This window comes from Somniosus microcephalus, chromosome 5, assembly GCF_052327205.1.
Source record: "Somniosus microcephalus isolate GS21.2 chromosome 5, FLI_Smic_1.0, whole genome shotgun sequence".
Classification (NCBI taxonomy): domain Eukaryota; kingdom Metazoa; phylum Chordata; class Chondrichthyes; order Squaliformes; family Somniosidae; genus Somniosus; species Somniosus microcephalus.
In genome coordinates, this window is record NC_140991.1 from 58,383,246 (window position 1) to 58,405,814 (window position 22,569).

Below are 22,569 nucleotides of genomic sequence, written 5' to 3' on the forward strand. Positions count from 1 at the left end.
CAAAATAAAGAGGGGGAAAGAAAGATGGGATAAAGAGAGAGAAATAAGAAACAAAAGAAATAATTTTTAAAAAATTATTTAAATTTAAAAAAAAACTCCAACAATAATTAAAATCTGAAGGAATGAGACTCCACATTTGTAAAAGTAAATTTTCAGTGCCAGAGAGGTTGTTTGGCAGTAATTAAGACTTTCCATGCTGTTAAAAATTCACTTACACTTGAATGGAGAAGCATGAACTTTTTCTGGCATATTTAGTGTGAAAGTACCCCAACTTCACACCCTTCATGTATTTGAATGCTGAGTCTCTTGGCGAGGTACCGGTGTAGCGAAGCTTGTGGAGGAACAGGGCAACTCGAACAGCAACTTCCTGATTTCCACGTTTAACCGCGTGTGTGGACGCTGGAAGTTGCTGTCCGATTTACTCAATAATGGTGAACACTGTTGGCCTTACCGTTATTCTTACCGCAAAATCTGAGCCATTATGTGAAGTCAAATTAGTTTACCTATAACTCTTTTTCCTTTGTACAGATCAGGTGTTTGGATGCAATCTAAGCAGTCTTTGTCAGAGAGAGGGCACAACTGTACCAAAATTTGTGACGATGTGTATTGATCATGTGGAGAAAGAGGGTATGACATTCTAACAGTTGATTCTTCAAAAGACTACTGTAGCATATTACACACAAACTCTAAAGATGTTTGTGAAATAATTTCTAACATATCCAGAATTGTTCACCTATTCAATGTACTGTAATAGTGTGAATTGACAGAAAAAACTACTATTTCTGACTATGAATATCTTGATGCTTCCCATAATTTCAGTAAATTTCAACTAATCACTTTTTTTGCAATGTATTTTTTTTTAAATTGAGTCCTGAAAGCATTGGACTGTAACATTTTTGGAATTCAGGTCGATCAGTCTAAGGGTGTATAGTCCTTGGGGCCCTTGCCTGTTCTTATGTTGTTTCATTTTATGTCATCAGGCTTGAACATTGATGGTCTATATAGAGTGAGTGGCAACCTGGCTGTTATACAAAAGCTTCGCTTTGCAGTCAACCATGGTAAGTCATTTTACTACCCATGTGAATTTTTTTTTTAAAAAGCTACATTGTGTATAGTTTGCAGTTGGCAGCAGAGCATAACATTTGTAAATTTGGTTAAGCACACCTTGAAGTTCAGGGTATTTAATTCTTGAATATGCACAAAATGTAAGCAAGGTGAAATGTAAGAAACTTGACAAGTAGCCTGCTTCCTGGTCTCTGCTAATGATTCTCTTGATCCAACTACTGAGGTATGGAATGATACCCCACAGTAAGCACCAACTTTTAGATCGGAGAACCCTGTCAAAATCAAGAACTCAGTGCGTAAAATCATGTAAATCAAAGCACTGTGTTGCTAGTAGTAATTTTGCTTTTTAAACTGATTTCCACTAAGTATTCCACAGCTCTAGGCGCAGGAAAGTTGCTTATAACCAGACTTGGATATAACTAACTATACCACATAGTAAGTGAGGAAAAAATTGGGAGTTGATAGCAATTTATGTATATCAAGAATTTATTGATACCTGACTTGTGTACATGAACTTTGACATATTGGGTTAACATATTAGCAAACAAAAATTCAGATCACCGTCTCAATTGATCAGATTTGTCTTAATTTATTCTCGCGATGTGGACGTGTTGGCATCCCAAACTTCTCTGAGAAGATGGTTATGAACCTTCTCCATGAACCGTTGCAGTCCCTGTGATAATGATGCTCGCACAATGGTGTTTAGGTAGGGAGTTTCAGAATTTTGACCTAACAATGATGAAGCTACAATGATATACGTCCAAGTCAGGGTGATGTGCGACTTGGAGGTGAACGTGTTCCCATGACATTGCTGATTTTGTCCTTTATGGTGGTAGAGATCATGGAGGAGGGAGGTTCCGCCGATGTAACCTTGATCAGTTGCTGCAGTGCATCCCGTAGATCGCACATACTGCAGCTATAGTATGCCGGTGGTGGAAGGAATGGGTATTGAATCCAGTGGTACAGGATTGGTTGTGTCATTGAAGTTCTACGGAGATGGCTGGGCTTTTCTCTTGGTGGAGATAGTCATTAACTGGCAGTTAAGTAGCACGAATGTTATCTGCCACTTGTCAGCCCAAGCCTGGATGTTGTCCAGGTTCTTCTGTAGGCTGGCCTGTGCTGAGTTTTGAATGAGCTGAAAACTAGAATAGTCAGTGAACAACCTAGCTCCTCACCTTATGATGGAGGGAAAGTTATTGATAAATCATTGAAGATAATTGGGCCAAGGATGCTTCCCTAAAATTGTCCTGGGGCTGCAATGATTGGCCTTCAATAACCACTACCATCTATTTTTGCGTCACATATGACTCCACCACTGGAGGGTTTTCCCTTTGACAGCCATTGACCTGAGCTGCCTGTACTTGTAAAGGTTGGTCTGTGGAATAGACGGTACTAGTCTCCAAACAAGAAGGTTAGCCTGGGTAACGGGAAGGGGTTGGTGAAATAAAGAAAACCTACAAAAAGAGATTCATGGATTGAAATCTACAAAATATGATCAACTTTTAAACAAAACATATAACCATATAATGCCATTATGCAACATTTTATACACTTTTTCTGCTGACATTTTCTATATTACTAAATAAATTACTGATTAATGGGAAATAATTTTCTTAACCAATTGGATAGTGATGTAGTGAAGAGATTCATAAATAAAACCATTTCTAATGTAGTTTAATCAATATAAATTTATTTTTGGAGAGTTATGTGCTGAGTCTGATAGTTCGTGGTCATCTTTTAAACTTAATTGATAGAGGGGACGGGGAGGAATGACTCAAGTCAAATTGTTATTTCTTCCCTGATTTGATTCAGTTTGCCCAAATTCATTTCACATTGGACTCTTAACAACTAGCAAAAGAGAAAACTTTCATTCAGTCTGGCCCAGATTTGATCACAGGGCCCATAGATGAAAAGATGGCATGCTCACGAAATATACTACTTAGTCCTCAACAATACACTTTTAAAACACAAAGTAGTTGTGAGATACTGATCTGCTGCTGACCTTAAACGTACTAATCAATTATGCCTTCCTTACAGATGAGAAGCTGGACTTGAGTGACAGTAAGTGGGAGGATATCAATGTCATTACTGGGGCTCTCAAGATGTTTTTCAGAGAATTGCCTGAACCACTCTTCACATATCATCTCTTTAACGACTTTGTTAATGCAATCAGTAAGTAAAAGTCATAAATTAATGGTATTTCCTTAATCTCATTTTAAAACTTCTTGCTGGTTTACAGAAGGTTATGATAATTTATATTTTCTTCCTGAAGCATTCAATATAATCAACATTTAAGTAATTATAATGTAGGTACAATGATCAGATGGGAAATGGAGGGTCAAGTGATGTGTTTTTTCAACTTTGTGCTTCTGATAAGGAGCCTGACTCACCAGGAAAGCATATGGGAAATTTACCATTGTGCTGTGCATGGTTTTCCAAACAGATTGTGTGTAGCTTGTACTTGATTTTCTATACGTGTTCCTGACAGGCAAAACTTCACATCGGGAGTGCAAATTCAGAAAATTACCCCAATGTGGAAAGACAGCTTACTGACCTGTCAAAACATTTGTCATCACTTTAAAGAGGCAAATTTATCACCATTACCCATCCAATTTTTTTTTTAATGCAGTTTTAAAGAAATATATTTGTTATTGCTCAGATACCCATTTTCACTTCTCTGAGAATTTTTATGCAAAATTGGAGTAGTTGCGAAGCAAGTTGAGTGAGAAATTTGTCATTGAATGTCAGAACACTTGCAGTACCTTAAGTGCCCTGTAGTTTGAGTGTTGACAGTATCAATGTGAAAATAAAGGAAACAACCAAAGGTTAAATGCGAAGCTCAAGTTAATGGAGGTCAAAGGGGAAAACCCTCTAACGTCTGGAGTGATACCTGATACACAGTCAGATATTCATGGTTGCCGAAGGTCACTCATCGCAGCCCCAGGACATTGCTGTAGGAATCAATCATCATCAGTGCTTCCTTAATGAATGACTTTCACTGTCCTACAGTCAGGACTAGGGCTGGTCACTGACCATTCCAGTGTTCACCTCCATTTACAGCTCCTCCAATAATGAAATGGCCCATACCAGCCTACAGCAGGACCTGGACAACATCCAGGTTTTCACTGACAAGTGACAGCTAACATTCATGCCACAGAAGTGCCAGGTAAATGACCACCTGCAATGCAAAAAGATCCAACCACGTCCCCGTCCTTCAACCACACCACCATTACCGAGTCTCCCACCATCAATATCTTGGGCTCATTGTCGACCAGAAACTTAACTACACTGGCCTTATCAACAGTGTGGCTGCAAGAGCATGGCAGAAACTGAGTACTGTCTGATGAGTGGCTCAGCTCTTAACCCCTCAAAGCCTCTCCACCAACGACAAGACTCGGTTCAGAAGCGTGATGGAAGACTCGCCTGGATTGGTGCTACAAAGCAACACTCAAAGCTCAACACCATCCAGGACAGAGCAGTTCATTTCATCGCCATCCTTTCCACTGGACTCCATATCTGCCCTCTTCACCACTGGCACACTGTTGTCTGTACTACCTATAGGATGCAATGACGTGCCAACAGTACTTCAGTCTCCACTACCAAGAAGGTGATGATTATGTAACACAATCATCTCCCAAGTTCCCCTTCAAGTTGCACATCATCCTAATTGCACAGATACCATCCATTGCTTCATCATCACTGGGTCAAAATTTTTGAATTCCCTACCTAACGCCATTATCGCAAGGGCTCGATTGGTTCAAGGTCACCACCAATTAGGCATGGACAAATATTTTGCCAGCATTGTCCACACCCCGAGAACAAATTAAAAAAAAAAAAACAACTGTCATAGCGACTTTCATGTCCTTAGTGCATCACAGGCAATTAATTGCTTTTGCAATATAATCACTGTTATGTAAGTAAACAGGGCAGCCAATTTGCACATCATGGAATCATAGACATTTACGGCACAGAAGGAGGCTATTCGGCCTATCGTGTCTGTTGGCTGAAAAAGAGCAATCCAGCCAATCCCACTTTCTAGCTCTTGGTCCGTAGCCCTGTAGGTTATGGCACTTCAAGAGCATATCCAAGTACTTTTTAAATGCGATGAGAGTTTCTTCCTCTACTACCCTTTCAGGCAGTAAGTTCCAGACCCCCACCACCCTCAAGGTGAAAAAATTCTTCTCAACTCCCCTCTATTCCTTCTACCAATTACTTTAAATCTATGCCCCTGGTTATTGACCCCTCTGCTAAGGGAAATAGGTCCTTCCTATCCACTCTATCTAGGCCCCACATAATTTTATACCCCTCAATTAAGTCTCCCCTCAGCCTCCTCTTCCAAAGAAAACAACCCCAGCCTACCCAATCTTTCCTCAGAGCTAAAATTCTCCAGTTCTGGCAACATCCTCGTATAGCTTCTCTGTACCCTCTCTAATGCAATCACATCTTTCCTGTAATGTGACCAGAACTGTATGCCGTACTCTAGCTGTGGCCTAACTAGTGTTTTATACAGTTCAAGCATAACCTCCTTGTTCTTCTATTCTGTGCCTTGGCTAATAAAAGAAAGTATCCTGTATGCCTTCTTAACCACCTTATCTACCTGTCCTGCTACCTTCGGGGATCTGTGGAAATGCACTCCAAGGTCCCTCTGTTCCTCTACACTTCTCAGTATCCTGCCATTTATTGTGTATTCCCTTGCCTTGTTAGCCCTCCCCAAATGCATTACCTCGCACTTCTCTGGATTGAATTCCATTTGCCACTTTTCTGCCCACCTGCCCAGTCAATTGATATCTTCCTGCAGTCTACAGCTTTCTTCTTCATTATCAACCACACGGCCAATTTTTGTATCATCTGCAAACTTCTTAATCATGCCCTCTACATTGAAGTCCAAATCATTGATATGTACCACAAAAAGCAAGGGACCTAGTACTGAGCCCTGAAGAACCCCACTGGAAACAGCCTTCCAGTCACACAAAGACCTGTCAACCATTACCCTTTGCTTCCTGCCATTGAGCCGATTTTGGATCCAACTTGTCACTTTCCCTTGGACCCCATGGGCTTTTACTTTTCTGACCAGTCTGCCATGTGGGACCTTGTCAAAAGCCTTGCTAAAATCTATGTAGCTTACATCAAACGCACAAACCTCGTCGACCCTCCTCGTTACCTCACAAAAAATTCAGTCGAGTTAGTCAGATACGACCTTCCCTTAACAACTCCATGCTGACTGTCCTTGATTAATCCGAGCCTTTCTAAATGACGATTAATACTGCCCCTCAATGTTTTCCAATAATTTGACCACCACTGAGGTTAGGCTGACTGGCCTGTAATTACTCGGTCTATCCCTTTCCCCCTTTTTAAACAACATATCAAGATCCCACAAACAACAATGACCAGTGAAGGTTTGGTTAAGGGAGAACTCTTCTTCGAATAGTATGGAAACTTTTTTTTTTTATTCATTGATGGGATGAGGGCGTCGCTGGCTGGCTAGGCCTGCAATTAGTGCCCATCCCTAATTGCCCTTGAGAAGATGGTGGTGAGCTGCCGCCTTGAACCGCTGCAGTCCATATGGTGTAGGTACACCCACAATGCTGTTAGGAAGGGAGTTCCAGGATTTTGGCCCAGCGACAGTGAAGGAACGGCGATACAGGTCCAAGTCAGGATGGTGTGTGGCTTGGAGGGGAACTTGTAGGTGGTGATATTCCCATGCGTCTGCTGCCCTTGTCCTTCTAAGTGGTAGAGGTCGCGGGTTTGGAAGGTGCTGTTGAAGGAGCTTTGGCGAGTTGCTGCAGTCCCTCTTGTAGATGGTACACACTGCAGCCACAGTGCGCCGGTGGTGGAGGGAGTGAATGTTGAAGGTGGTGGATGGAGTGCCAATCAAGCGGGCTGCTTTATCCTGAATGGTGTCAAGCTTCTTGAGTGTTGTTGGAGCTGCACTCATCCAGGCAAGTGGAGAGTAATCCATCACACTCCTGACTTGTGCCTTGTAGATGGTGGAAAGGCTTTGGGGAGTCAGGAGGTGAGACACTCGCCGCAGAATTCCCAGCCTCTGGCCTGCTCTTGTAGCCACAGTATTTATATGGCTGGTCCAGTTCAGTTTCTGATCAATGGTAACCCACAGGATGTTGATAGTGGGGGATTCATAAGAACATAAGAATATAAGAAATAGGAGCAGGAGTAGGCCAATCGGCCCCTCGAGCCTGCTCCGCCATTCAATAAGATCATGGCTGATCTGATCCTAACCGCCAATCCACTATCACAGAACCATCTCCTGAATCTAACAGAATTAGACACACGAAATAGGAGCAGGATCAGGCTACACGGCCCCTGGGCCTGCTCCGCTACCCACAGGGCCATGACCGATCCGAACCTAGACTCATGTCCAAATTCCTGCCCGCTTCCCGTAACCCTTAATTCCCTTTATCACAGAATCACAGAAACCCCGCAGTGCAGATAGAGGCCATTTCGGCCCATCGAGCCTGCACCGACATATATCCCACCCGATCCCCATAACCCCTACACCAACACATATCCCACCCTATTCCCGTAACCCCACGTATTTAATCCCCCTAACACTAAGGATCAATTTATCATAGCCAATCAACCTAACCTGCACATCTTTGGACTGTGGGAGGAAACCGGAGCACCCGGAGTAAACCCACGCAAACACGGGGAGAATGTGCAAACTCCGCACAGACAGTCGCCCGAGGCCGGATTCGAACCCGGGTCCCTGGCGCTGTGAGGCAACAGTGCTAACCACTATGCCACCGTGCTGCCCTTTACTTCTAGGAAACTGTCTCTTTCTGTTTTAAATTTATGTAATGATGTAGCTTCTACAGCTTTTTGGGGCCGCATATTCCATGGACCTACCACCCTCTGAGTGAAGTCGTAGTTCCTCCTCATCTCAGTTTTGAAAGAGCAGCCCCTTATTCTAAGACTATGCCCCCTAGTTCTAGTTTCACCCATCATCGGGAACATCTTCCCCGCATTCACCCGATCAAGCCCCTTCACAATCTTATGTTTCAATAAGATCGCCCCTCATTCTTCTGAACTCCAATGAGTAGAGTCCCAATCTACTCGACCTCTCCCCATATGTCCATCCCATCATCCCCGGGACTAACCAAGTGAACCTTCTTTGTACTGACTCGAGAGCAAGTATGTCCTTTCTTAAGTATGGACACCAAAACTGTACGCAGTATTCCAGGTGCGGTCTCACCAATACCTTGTACAACTGAAGCAATACCTCCCTATTTTTATATTCTATCCCTCTAGCAATGAAAGCCAACATTCCATTGGCCTTCTTAATCACTTGCTGCACCTGCATACTAACCTTTTGAGTTTCGTGCACCAGGACCCCCAGATCCCTTTGTACTTCAGTACTTTCCAGTTTCTTGCCATTAAGATAATAACTTGCTCTACGATTTTTCCTGCCAAAGTGCATAACCTCACACTTTCCAGTATTGTATTCCGTCTGCCAAATCTCTGCCCACCTACTTAGCCTGTCTATGTCCCCTTGCAGGTTTTTTATGTCCTCCTCACTCACTACTTTCCCTCCCATCTTCGTATCATCTGCAAACTTTGATATGTTACACTCGGTCCCCTCCTCCAAATCGTCAATATAGATTGTAAAGAGTTGGGGACCCAGCACTAACCCCTGCGGAACACCACTAGTTACTGATTGCCAGTCTGAGAATGAACCATTTATCCCAACTCTCTGCCTTCTGTTAGATAGCCAATCCTCTATCCATGCCAGAATATTACCCCCAATCCTGTGATTTTTTATCTTAAGCAATAATCTTCTGTGTGGCACCTTGTCAAATGCCTTTTGGAAGTCTAAATACACTACGTCCACTGGTTCCCCTTTATCCACCCTATATGTTACTTCCTCAAAGAACTCCAGCAAATTTGTCAAACATGACTTCCCCTTCATAAAACCATGCTGACTTTGTCCTATTAACTTATGATTGTCCAAATGTCCTGTTACTGTCTCCTTAATAATGGACTCCAAAATTTTACCTACCACAGATGTTAGGCTAACCGGTCTATAGTTTCCAGCCTTCTGTCTATTGCCCTTTGTAAATAAGGGTGTTACATTAGCAGTTTTCCAGTCTGCCGGGACCTTTGCCGAGTCCAGGGAGTTTTGGAAAATTATTACCAATGCATCCACAATCCCTACCGCCACTTCCCTCAAGACCCTAGGATGTAAGCTATCAGGTCCAGGTGATTTATCCGCCTTGAGTCCCATTATTTTACCGAGTACCACTTCCTTAGTGATTTTGATCGTGTTTAGCTCCTCCCCCCCCCTTCAGCCCCCTGTTTGTCCAGTGTTGGGATATTCTTAGTGTCCTCTACTGTAAAGACATACAAAATATTCAGTGTTTTTGCCATCTCCATATTTCCCACCATTAATTTCCCGGTCTCACCCTCTAAGGGACCAACATTTACTGTAGCCACCCTTTTTCTTTTTATATAACTATAAAAACTCTTACTATCTGTTTTTATATTTTTTGCTAATTTACTTTCATAATCTATCTTCCCTTTCTTAATCAATCTTTTTGTTATTTTTTGCTGTCTTTTAAAGTTTTCCCAATCCTCTATCCTCCCACTAGATTTGGCTACCTTATATGCCCTTGTTTTTAGTTGAATACTATCCTTAATTTCTTTACTTAGTCACGGATGGCTGTCTTTTCTTTTACACCCTTTTCTTCTCAGTGGAATATATATTTTTTGGAAGTTGTAAAATAACTCCTTAAATGTACATCACTGATCATGTATCGTCTTACCCTTTAATCTATTTTCCCAATCCACTCTACTCAATTCCGCTCTCATACCTTCATAGTCTCCTTTATTCAAGCTTAGCACGCTTGTTTGAGATCCAACCTTCTCACCCTCGAATTGAATATGGAATTCAACCATGTTATGGTCACTCATTCCAAGGGGATCCTTTACTAGGACATTTTTAATTAATCCTGTCTCGTTACACAGGACCAGATCTAAGGTTGCTTGCCCCCTGGTCGGTTCAGTTTTAAGTTCCTCGGAGTCCACATCACGGAAGACCTCTCCTGGTCGCTCAACACCTCCTCTCTGGTGAAGAAGGCCCAGCAGCGCCTATATTTCTTGAGGCTGAAGGGATGTAATCTGTCACCCCTGATCCTCTCTAACTCCTACCGCTGCACTATAGAGAGTATCCTGACAAACTGTATCACGGTATGGTACGGCAGCTGTAGCTCCCATGACCGGAAAGCCCTGCAGCGGGTAGTCAAAACTGCCCAACGCATTACCGGCACCCGGCTACCGACCATAGAACATATATATCAGAAACGCTGCCTACGGAGGTCACGGTCCATCATCAAAGACCCTACCCACCCCAGCCACAGTCTGTTCGCCCTCCTACCATCTGGAAGACGCTACAGATGCATTCGCACCCGTACGACCAGATTTAGGAACAGCTTCTTTCCCAGGGCTGTCATCCTACTGAACTCCACAAATAAACACTAAAGCCTGCACATCTGCCGATGCACTTTATTATGGTCATATTTATGCTAATATATATGTACAAATGTATGTTGAAATGTTTAAGTGTCCTAATCCAAATTGTACACTCTCGGGAGCCGCAAGCCTACATTTCGTTGTACTGCACTTGTGCACTAACTGACAATAAAAAAAAAGTTGAGTTGAAGTTGAGTACTGCTCAAGAAACCCATCCCTAATACACTCCATGAACTCATCCTCAAGGCAGCCCTGCCCAATTTGATTTGTCCAATTAATATGATAGTTAAAATCCCCCATAATTATAGATGTTCCCTTATTACAAGCCTCAACTATTTCCTGATTGATACTCCGTCCAACAGAGTTGCCACTGTTCGGAGGCCTATAGACTACACCCACTAGTGTTTTTTTCCCCTTATTATTCCTTACCTCCACCCAAACTGTTTCATTATCCTGATCTTTTGACCCAATATCATTTCTCTGTATTACAGTGATTCCTTCCTTTATTAACATAGCCACCCCACCTCCCCTTCCTTCCTGCCTGTCCTTCCTGATCGTTAAATAACCTGGTATGTTTAATTCCCAGGCATTGTCACCCTGCAGCCATGTTTCTGTAATGGCCACAAGATCATACCCATATGTAGTTATTTGTGCCATTAACTCGTCTATTTTGTCGCGAATGCTACGTGCATTCAGATAGAGAACTTTGAAATATGTTTTGTGACACTTAGTTCCTGCTTTTGCCCTTTTTATTACTTTACCTTTTACTCCATACCTTCTGCCCCTTCCTGACATGCTCTGGTTTTTAATTTCCCCACTGCTACCTAAGTCTATGACCTTCTCTGTTGTCATTTTTATTATTTGCTCTCTAGGAACCTCCCCCCCCCCCCCCCCCCCCCCACTAGTTAGTTTGAAGCCCTCTCTACAGCCCTAGTTATATGATCCGCCAGGACTCTAGTCCCAGCACTGGCCAAGTGAAGCCCGTCCCAACAGAACAGCCCCCTCCTGCCCCAGTACTGGTGCCAGTGTCCCAGGAAGCAAAACCCATTTCTCCCACACCAGTCTTTGAGCCACGCATTTAACTCTCTAATTTTATTTGCCCTAACCAAATTCGCTCGTGGCTCAGGTAATAATCCAGAGATTATTACCCTTGTGGTTCTGCTTTTTAATTTGGCCCCTAGCTGCTCAAACTCCCTCAGCAGAACCTCCTTCCTTGTCCTATCTATGTCGTTGGTACCAACATGGACCACGACAACTGGATCCTCCCCCTCCCACTCCAAGTTTCTCTCCAATCCAGAGGAGATGTCCTTAACCCTGGCACCGGGCAGACAACACAGCCTTCGGGACTCTCGCTCTCGGCTGCAAAGAACTCTATCTATCCCGCTAACGATACTATCCCCTACCACTACAACATTTCTTTTAACTCCCCCCACTTGAATGGCCCCCCGCTCCACGGTGCTGTGGCCAGGTTGCTCATCCTCCCCACAGTCCCTGTTCCCATCCTCACAGGGAGTAAGAGCCTCGAACCTGTTGGACAAGTGCAAGGGCTGCGGCTCCTCCAACACTACCTCCTGGATCCCCGTACCTGCCTCACTTCTAGTCACACCATCCTGACCCTGGCCACGGACTACATCTGAATTAATTAATCTAATTGGTGTGAATACCTCGTGATACACAGAGTCCAGGTAACTCTCCCCCTCCCTGATGTGTCTCAGTGTTTGAAGCTCGGACTCCAGCTCTTCAACACGGAGCCGGAATTCCTCGAGCAGCCAATACTTACTGCAAATGTGATCACCGTGAGCATCAATGGTGTCCACCACCTCCCACATATTGCAGCAGCAACACATCACCTGATCTCCCATTCTATGTAATTAATTAAATTTATTAATATTATTCTTAAATACCCTCTGCCCCGATTCTAGATGGTGAATATCACACCTTAGAAACTATAAACCAAAGAGATTTAAGCTTAAAAAGGGAGAAATACTTACCAACCAAATCACTTACCCGCTTTCTGGTGACGTCACACTTGGATTACTTTTTACCTCTCTCCTTCCCTCCGAGTTCCCAGACATCGATTCAGCGATGGTAATGCCATTGAATGTCAAGGGGAGATGGTTAGAGTCTCGCTTGTTGGAGATGGTCATTGCCTGGCACTTGTGTGGTGGGAATGTTACTTGCCACTTGTCAGCCCAGGTCTGAATGTTGTCCAGGTCTTGCTGCATATGGACACGGACTGCGTCAGTATCTGACGAGTCTCGGATGGTGCTGAACAGTGTGCAATCATCAGCGAACATCCCCACTTCTGACCTTATGATGGAGGGAAGGTCATTGATGAAACAGCTGAAGATGGTTGGGCCTAGGACACTGCCCTGAGGAACTCCTGCAGTGATGTCATGTGATTGAGATGAATGACCTCCAGCAACCACAGCCAACTTCCTTTGTGCTAGGTATGATTCCAACCAATGGAGACCTTTCCCCTTGATTCCCATTGACTTCAGTTTTGCTAGGGCTCCTTGATGCCACACTCGATCAAATGCTGCCTTGATGTCAAGGGCAGTCACTCTCACCTCACCTCTTGAGTTCAGCTCTTTTGTCCATAGAAGATAGGAGCAGGAGTAGACCATTTGGCCATCCGAGCCTGCTCCGCCATTCAATGAGATCATGGCTGATCATCCAAATTCAGTACCCTGTCCCTGCCTTCTCCCCATATCCCTTGATCCCTTTAGCCTTAAGAAATATATCCAACTCTTTCTTGAATATATTTAATGAACTGGCCTCCACCGCCCTCTGTGGCAGAGAATTCCACAGGTTCACCACTCTCTGGGTGAAGAAATTCCTCTTCATTTCAGTCCTAAATGGCTTACCCCTTATCCTTAGACTATGACCCCTAGTTCTGGACTCCCCGGCCATCAGAAACATCCTTCCTGCATCTAGTCTGTCCAGGCCTGACAGAATTTTATAGGTTTCGATGAGATCCCCTCTCAATCTTCTAAACTCCAGTGAGTATAAGCCCAATCGACACAATCTCTCCTCATACGTCATTCCTGCCATCCCAGGTATCAGCCTGGTGAATCTTCGCTGCACTCCTTCCATGGCAAGAACGTCCTTCCTCAGGTAAGACGACCAAAACTGCACACAATACTCCAGATGTGGTCTCACCAAGGCCCTGTACAACTGCAGCAAGACATCCTTGTTCCTGTACTCGAACCCTCTTGCTACGAAGGCCAACATACCATTTGCCTTCTTAACCGCCTGCTGCACCTGCATGCTTACCTTCAGCGACTGGTGCACAAGAACACCCAGGTCTCTTTGCACTTCCCCTTCTCCCAATCTATTGCCATTCAAATAATAATCTGCCTTCCTGTTTTTGCCACCAAAGTGGATAACCTCACATTTATCCACATTATAGTGCATTTGCCATGTTTCTGCCCAATCACCCAACCTGTCCAAATCATACTGGAGTTTCACGACATCCTCCTCACAGCTTACCCTCCCACCCAGCTTTGTGTCATCTGCAAATTTGGAGATATTACATCCAATTCCCTCGTCCAGGTCATTAATATATATTATGAACAGCTGGGGTCCTAGGACCGATCTTTGCGGTACCCCACTAGTCACTGCCTGCCACTCGGAAAATGACCCGTTTATTCCAACTCTTTGCTTTCTGTCCGGCAACCAGTTCTCTATCCAAGTCAATACCTTGCCCCCAATCTCATGTGCCTTAATTTTGCATGCTAATCTCTTATGTGGGACCTTATCGAAAGCCTTCTGAAAGTCCAAATACACCACATCCACTGATACTCCCTTATCTATTTTACCAGTTACATCCTCAAAAAATTTGTTTGGACCAAGGCTGTAATGAGGTCAGGAGCTGAGTGGCCCTGGCGGAACCCAAACTGGGCGTCAGTTAGCAGGTTATTGCTGAGTAAGTGCCGCTTGATAGCACTGTCGACGACACCTTCCATCACTTTGCTGATGATTGAGAGTGGACTGATGGGACAGTAATTGGCCGGGTCGGATTTGTCCTGCTTTTTGTAGACAGGACATAAGAGCTTAGAGCTCATGGTCTACAGAGCAGCAGTGATACCCGCCCTGCTGTGCCTCAGAGACATGGACCATGTACAGCAGGCACCTCAAAGCACTGGAGAGGTACCACCAACGCTGCCTCCGCAAGATCCTGCAAATCCATTGGCAGGATAGGCGCACCGTCAGTGTTCTTGCTCAGGCCAACATCCCCAGCATCGAAGCTTTGACCATGCTCGATCAGCTCCGATGGACGGGTCACATTGCCTGCATGCCCGATACGAGACTCCCAAAACAAGCGCTCTACTCGGAGCTCCGGCACGGCAAGGGAGCCCTAGGTGGGCAGAGGAAATGCTTCAACGACACCCTCAAAGCCTCCTTGAAAAAGTGTAACATCCCCACCGACACCTGGGAATCCCTGGCCCAAGACCGCACAACGTGGAGGAGAAGCATCCAGGAGGACGGCGAACACCTCGAGTGTCTTCGCCGGGAGCAAGCGCAGGCAGCGCAAGGAGCGCACGTCAACCCAAGCACCCCACCCACCCGCCCCTTCAACCACCGTCTGCCCCACTTGTGACCGAGACTGTAGGTCCCGCATTGGACTCATCAGTCACCTGCGAACTCATTTTTAATGTGGAAGCTAGTCATCCTCGGTTCCGAGGGACTGCCTAAGAAGAAGAAGATTCCATACACTGTATTTTGCCTCCAGAAGGTGTTGAAAAGCCTTGCACCTGGCCCAAGTTTCCCCATAACTAAATGCCCATCACTACATTAGGACATTGTGCGCAGGAATGATGGTTTCAAAGTACTGTACAGATTCAGTCATCATTTGCTGTCAGTGTAGTTAGAAACTAAATATTGGCCCAGAAATTCGGGTCTCCACGGGTGAGTACGCACGGGGTACTCACCCGTAGGCTGAATGGAAGTGTCGGTTTCCTGCATGCGCGGGAAACCGGCACTTCCGATCCTCTGAACAAAGGGGTTCAGAGGTCGAACGCGCGCGCAGGGGAGGCTGCACGTGCGCTTTGAACTTAGGTTTTTTTTGCAGGTTTTCACGCGAGGTTAAGCCTGCAGGATTTACACATTTAAAAAGCAGGCGCAAGGCCTGCTTTTTACAAGGTAAGTGGTCAATTAATTAAAATTAAAACATTTTTTCCACAGGTTTATTATTTTTAAATACTTTAAAGCAAGGTAAGTTTATTTTTAGCCCTGTTAGAATATAACATTATTTTTTTCAAAAATGTAAGTTATTGTTTAAAATAGTTATTTAATGTAATTTATAGTTTATTTAAAAAGTGTGATGTTTTTTTTAAATTTATTTGAAGGTTTACTGCTATTTTGGGGCCCGTAGTATTTATAAGTTTAGACAGGTCTTCCTGCCACTACTTATGAATGGGCTTTTCCCTCCTCCGATTGGCTGCCCATGGCTCACGTGATCCCAGGGGACGCATCGCACTAACTACGCCCCTGGGCCTGGCCCAGCTGCCGGCGTGCAGTGCTTGCCAGGCCCCGGAGCGGAATTCCACGGGGCCCTACAGCTCAACTGCCGCGCGCAAGGTAAGTGCAGGTCGGGGGCTTGCACCCGGGGGAAGCCCCCAACCCGAATTTCTGGGCCATTGTTTTTCAGGTGTTCTCCAAATCTGACCTGTCTCTTTCAAATTAATCTGCTTATTTAAATGTGGTTAGATGCAAAGTTTTTTTTTGTTAATAGCAGCAATGTAAGCTTTGTGGTATCTATTGTGAAATATAATGGTCTGAAATTTCTATGGTACTTACTTTCCAAAACACACATGATGCATATAGCGGACAGATCACTGACACAGACAAAACTGTATTTTGAAAAAACCTGAACTCCTAATAGAGGTAACATGCCTTTCAATGTAATTATTCTTATTTGGTTAATTGATTCATACTTAAATATAATTTAATCTTTCCAGTTAAATTAATCTGTGATCTATTGTTTATATTACTAGTTACATAATTTATTCCACGTAGGGTTATGGATAAACATAAAAGGAAGGATGTGGTTTCACGTCTAAGGCAAATCATTATCATTACTTAATTGTAAATAATGGCCCAGAATTTGCTGGAGCAGTGCATCTTGCGGCGTGCCCCATTTGTTAGATCTTTTTCCTCACCCTTCAGCTCAGAACATTTTTGCAGCACAAATTGCTGAACGTGCTAGCTGATAAGGCATCTAAAACCTTGGTGAACGATAAGACCAACAGTCTATCTCCTTAACCAATGAAATTTAAGGATAGTGAAAGAAACAGAGGAACGACGGAGAAAGAATTAGGGTGAATTAGAGTCAAATTAGATAGAGAAATAAAGAGGGAAAGAAAGATTGGATTAAGAGAGAAAAAAGAAAAGGAAAGGAAAAGTAAGAAACATTTTATTTTAAATTTAAAAACCTCTAGGAACAATTTATTACCTGACGTAATGAGACTCCACAGTTTCAATTGTTCCCTTTCAGAGCTGGAGAGGTTGAGTGATATTGCAGGAACATAAATCTTGTCATTAAAGGGTCCTTGCATCGTTGAGTATCAGCCATAACTTTCTGCGGCAAGATTAATTCATTTTAACAATGCAAATGCAGCAATTTCTTGAAACTCATGGGAAGGTTGACAGTGAGCTCCCGTTTCTATGAGGCTAACAGCAGAGCGGCGCAAATCATCCAGTAATTTATGGCTATTCACAACTCACGGCATATCCCTTCCTCACCAAAAATTGCTGGGTTATTTGCACACTACTAATGGCATGTGCATTAAACCTGCCATCATTTTCTCCAGTAAATTCTAGGCCAATGTCACTGTTGCAGATTCTGTATGGAAACTGAATTTGACTTATTTAATAATGATTTTCAACAGGGAAAAATTTCAAACAATCTGGGTGGTATAAGTACCTGAGTAACAAGTGGTCTAACCACAGGAATAAGAAACCACTGCAGGCATTAATTGGAGGGAAAAGTGAGATATGCAGTAAAAGGAAGGACTTCAGCACACTGTTGCAGTCCATCCTTAAGATGTCTATTCAGTTAGTAATTTCAACATGCTGTTGAATAAGACCAGCAAAAATCCCATTTTACATATATTACACAAATAATGGAGTATTGAAAATTATTAGACAATAGACAAGAAGCTTGCGGTAGATTTCCCATGGGGTTCTCCCAATCTCCTGCCGTAAATTTGGCAGAGCCCCCATAGAAACAACATAAGTGGCCTGTTTTACCCATTTATACCATTTCTACTTGGGCTCCACCAATCTTCTGCTGTTGCAGGACATCAAGAGAACCCCCAACCCCCCCAAAATGCTATTGCTATATGTTTAGACCTGCAACATCTTAGTGTTTTCTGTTTTAAGGTAACAAACAGCTTCGAATAATTGTTAGATTGTTCCCCAAATTTATATTCTTCCTATTGCCAACCTAGCTGAGATTGACTAATTTAGTACAGACTTGGGGTTGAATGAGACTTTCCTGGTCTGTGTAGTTCAGCTACTTACTGTCTTTACCACCTAAGCCATCGAGGTGGCCAATATCCCTGGTATTTAAGTAACCCACAATTATTAAACAGCTGAATTAAAAATACCTGACTTTTAATGGTACCTGTTTTGGAGATATAATCAGTAGATACCTACAGCGTATCATTCCTATCTAAGGAGTCAGATTTCCAGCATCTGCAGTATTTTGCTTTTGTGATGTAAGAAAGTATTCCTTACAAGTGAGATAAATGTGCCTTGTCACAGTAATCACTCGTCATGCATTTTTTAATGTTCTTATTTACTTTATTAAGGACTGTTAATAATGGCAGGTGTTTTAATACTTCCCAGAAAATAGTCATGTAAAATGGTCACACTATTGAAGATCTCCTAAACTGGGGTTTTGACGAATTTAGGCTTAGAATATAATAGGTGAGGGGAAATCTAAAGAGAAAAGTCAAGGCAATGTAGCTATTTGGGTAAAGATAAGCAGTGTGTGACAGGAAGGAACAGAGAGATTAAAGGTAATCGTGCATCAGCGAATAAGATGAAAGCAAGGAATAATGATGAAAGGTTAAAACTAAAAGCTCTTTACCTGAATGCACGAAGCATTCGTAACAAGGTAGACAAATTAGTGGCACAAATAGTGATAAATGGGTATGATCTAATAGCCATTACAGAGACAATGGCCCAGAAATTCGGGTCGGAGGCTTCCCGCGGGTGTAAGCCCCCAATCTGCACTTACCTACCGCGCCGGCCGTTGAGCTGTGGGCCCGCGTGGAATTCCGATCCTGGGCCTGCTCCAACTGCCGGCGCGCAGTGCTTGCATTGCATATCCCAGGGCCACAGTTAGTTCGATGCATCCCCTGGGATCACGTGGGCCATGGGGAGCCAATCGGAGCAGGGAATGCTCCATTCATAAGTTTGACAGGAAGAGCTGTCAAAACTTATAAATACTACGGGCCCCAAAACATCACTAAATCTTCACATACATTTTTTTTTTAAATCACATTTTTAAAATCTATATATATAAAGGAATCGATCTGTCTGTCTGTCCTTCTGTCCTCGGGTGTGCGTCTGTCCAGCTATGCGCTCGAAAGTTATAGCGCGTACCTACGCACGCGTTACCTCCGAAGAAAGCTTACGGTTCCGGGACGGTCGTAAGCGTATTTACTTTTTGGTCGGACGAAAATTGTTCGCGCCTTATGCAAAAAACCTTCAAAATTAAACTCATTATCTGCTACTTAGCATTGATTGACTGACATCAAGGTTCGACCAATCCTGTGCCGTCACGATTGACCAATCCTACAGTACGGTCCCCTGATGGTTGGCCAATCGGTGTGTGTGTGTGTGGGCGGGACTAATCGTTTTCATCTCGGGGATGTGGCAGCCATTGTTTCACTGCCATTACTTCAGCTTCCAGCTCAAATTACTTTGATCATCCAGCTTTGAAAAAGTTAGTATCTCTTTTTAAAAATAACATAAGATTTACCAAAAACGTTTTATAAGTACTTTCACTTTCATCTTTCAAGGTATTAAAAGGTAGAAATGTTGCCCGGCAGCAGATTCACAGAGGGACAGACAGACAGGGCCCGAAAGCCTGGGACTCCATTTAAAATGTTGCCCGGCAGCAGATTCACAGAGGGACACAGAGAGGCCCCAAAGCCTGGCACTCAATTTAAACCGCCCGGCCCAAAACAGCCGTGGCAAAGCCGGGCTCCCCCAGCTAGTATATATATAAAGCAGTCGGTCGGTCTGTCATTATAAAGCGTACCTACACATGTTATATCAAAAGAAAGGTTATGATCAGGGGAGTGTCATAGGCGTATTTACTTTTTGGTCAGACAAAAATTGTTTGGACAGTATACAAAAAACGTTCAAAAATCTGCTCATTAGCGGTTGACCAATCCTACCGCTCATTAGAGTTGAGTGACGTGATGGTTGACCAATGCTACAGTTCAGTGACCTGATGGTTGACCAATCGGTGCGTCACGGGCGGGACCTAATCCTGCAGCCTCCTGAAATTATTGCCGCCATTTTTTCCCCTGCTTTTCCTCAACCGCGAGCGGGGCAGCTGCGTCGGCCTGCCAGAGCGCGAGGTGACTTGGGGTCATTTGGGCCGGGCCGCTCGGCCCGAGACATAGAGTGGGGGAGCGGCAGCGGGCGGCCGTCAACCGCGCGGCCCGAGACACAGAGTGGGGGAGCGGCAGCGGCCGGCCAGCCGTCAACTGCGCAGCCCTCTAAACTGCCCTGGCAACGCCGGGCCCCCCCAGCTAGTAAACTATAAATTACATGAAATAACTATTTTAAACAATAATTTAAATTTTTGAAAAAATAATTTTATTTTCTAACGGGACTAAAAATAAACTTACCTTTCTTTAAAGTATTTAAAAATAATAAACCTGTGGAAAAAATGTTTTAATTAATTGACCACTTACCTTGTAAAAAGCAGGCCTTACGACTGCTTTTTAAATGTGTAAATTCTGGAGACTTACCCTCCCGGGAAAACCTGTATAATAAAAAAAAAACCTAAGTTCGATGTGCACGCGCAGCCTCTCCTGCGCACGCGTTCGAACTCTGAACCCCTTCTTTCAGGGGAACGGAAGTGCTGGTTTCCCGCGCATGCAGGAAACCGGCACTTCCATTGGGCCTACGGGTGAGTACCCCGTGCGTACTCACCCGCGGGGACCCGAAGTTCTGGGCCAATATTAATGTTGCACGATGATCAGGGTATAAGAAATAACAAGGGGGCAGAAAACAGTGGTGGGAGTAGTTTATAGGCCCCCTAACAGTAGCTATACCAATGGACAGAGCATTCATCAAGAAGTAATAGGAGCTTGTAACAAAGGTAATACAGTAATCATGGGGGACTTTAATCTGCATATAGGTTGGGCAAATCAAATTGGCAAGGGTAATCTGGAGGACGAGTTCATGGAATGTATTCGAGACCGTTTCCTAGAACAATACACCATGGAACCAACCAGGGAACAGGTTATTTTAGATCTTGTTTTGTGTAATGAGACAGGGTTCATTAGTATACTTATAGTAAAGGATCCTCTAAGAAAAGTGATCATAATATGATTAGAATTTCACATTGAGTTTGAAAGTGACATTCTTACGTCTGACACTAAAGTCTTAAACTTAAACTAAGCCAATTACATAGGTATGAGGGGCGAATTGGTTAAGATAGATTGGGAAATTAGATTAAACGGTATGAGAGTAGATAAGCAGTGACAATCATTTAAAGAAATATTCCAAAATTGTCAACAAATATGCATTCCATTGAGAAATAAAAACTCCACGGGAAAAGTGATCCATCCATGACTAACTGAAGAAGTTAAGGATAGTATTAAATTAAAAGAAGAGGCTTATAATGTTCAAAGAATAGTAGTAAGCCTGAGGCTTGGGAGAGCTTTAGAAACCAGCAAAGGATGACCAAAAAAATGGATAAAAAGGGAGAAAATAGAATATGAGAGTAAATTAGCAAGAAATATAAAAACAGATTGTAAGAGCTTCTACAAATATGTAAAAAGGAAGAGAGCAGCAAAAGTAAGCATTGGTTCATTCGAGCCTGAGACAGGAGAATTTATATTGGGGAACAAGGAAATGGCAGAGGCTTTAAACAAATATTTTGTATCTGTCTTCACAGTAGAAGACACAAAAAGTATACCATAAATAGTGGGGAACCAAGGGGCTAATGAGAGCGAGGAACTTAAAGTAATTAATATCAGTAGAGCAAAAGTACTTGAGAAATGAAGGGACTAAAAGCTGACAAATACCTTGGAGCTGATGACCTACATCCTAGGGTTCTAAAAGAGGTGGCTGCAAAGATAGTGGATGCATTGGTTGTGATCTTCCAAAATTACCTAGATTCAGGAAAGGTCCCAGAGGATTTGAAGGTAGCAAATGTAACCCCGCTATTCAAGAAAGGAGGGAGAGAGAAAACTGGGAACTACAGGCCAGTTAGCCTGACATCAGTCATCGAGAAAATACTGGAATCCTTTATTAAGGAAATGGTAACAGGGTACAGGAAACTTTGTGCTATCCGGCACCGACGGGACCGAGCTGTTGCCATTCTCTCAAAACTGCCGGACACACCAGCATTAATGTTGAAGCATACGGAGCTTTTCATCTCCGTATCTGACAACAAACACTGTTGCTTAGCAACAGCTTCTAAACAGTCGGCCCGTACCTTGGAAGCATCTCTCTGAAGCTGTTGCTAAGCTGCAGAGACTTTGCAGAGCCTGACTGTTGAAAAAAAAAAGCCACGAGAAGAAAAAAAACTAACAAAACGGCTCCTGATTTTTGCCGGTGGCTCGAGCTTGCCGGACATTTAGCCTCCGGATAACACAAAGTTTCCTGTACTTAGAAAATCGTAACATGATTAAGCAGAGTCAGCATGGTTTTATGAAAGGTAAATCGTGTAACTAATGGGGTGCCGCAAGGATCAGTGCTTGGGCCTCAGGTATTTACAATCTATATTAATGTCTCCTCCCCCCACCCCCTCACCTCCGACAA

At 43.6% G+C, this 22,569-nt stretch overlaps 1 protein-coding gene across 3 annotated transcripts in view; it reads left to right on the forward strand.

Annotated features, from left to right (window-relative positions):
- arhgap12b (Rho GTPase activating protein 12b) overlaps window positions 1–22,569 on the forward strand; it is a 248,580-nt gene that overhangs the window by 199,679 nt on the left and 26,332 nt on the right. For all 3 annotated transcript variants that reach the window (XM_085987657.1, XM_085987656.1, XM_085987658.1), the window contains 3 exons: window positions 529–627; window positions 981–1,058; window positions 3,103–3,237. In XM_085987657.1, the coding sequence (XP_085843783.1) occupies window positions 529–627; window positions 981–1,058; window positions 3,103–3,237 (312 nt within the window). The remainder of the gene's footprint in view (window positions 1–528; window positions 628–980; window positions 1,059–3,102; window positions 3,238–22,569) is intronic.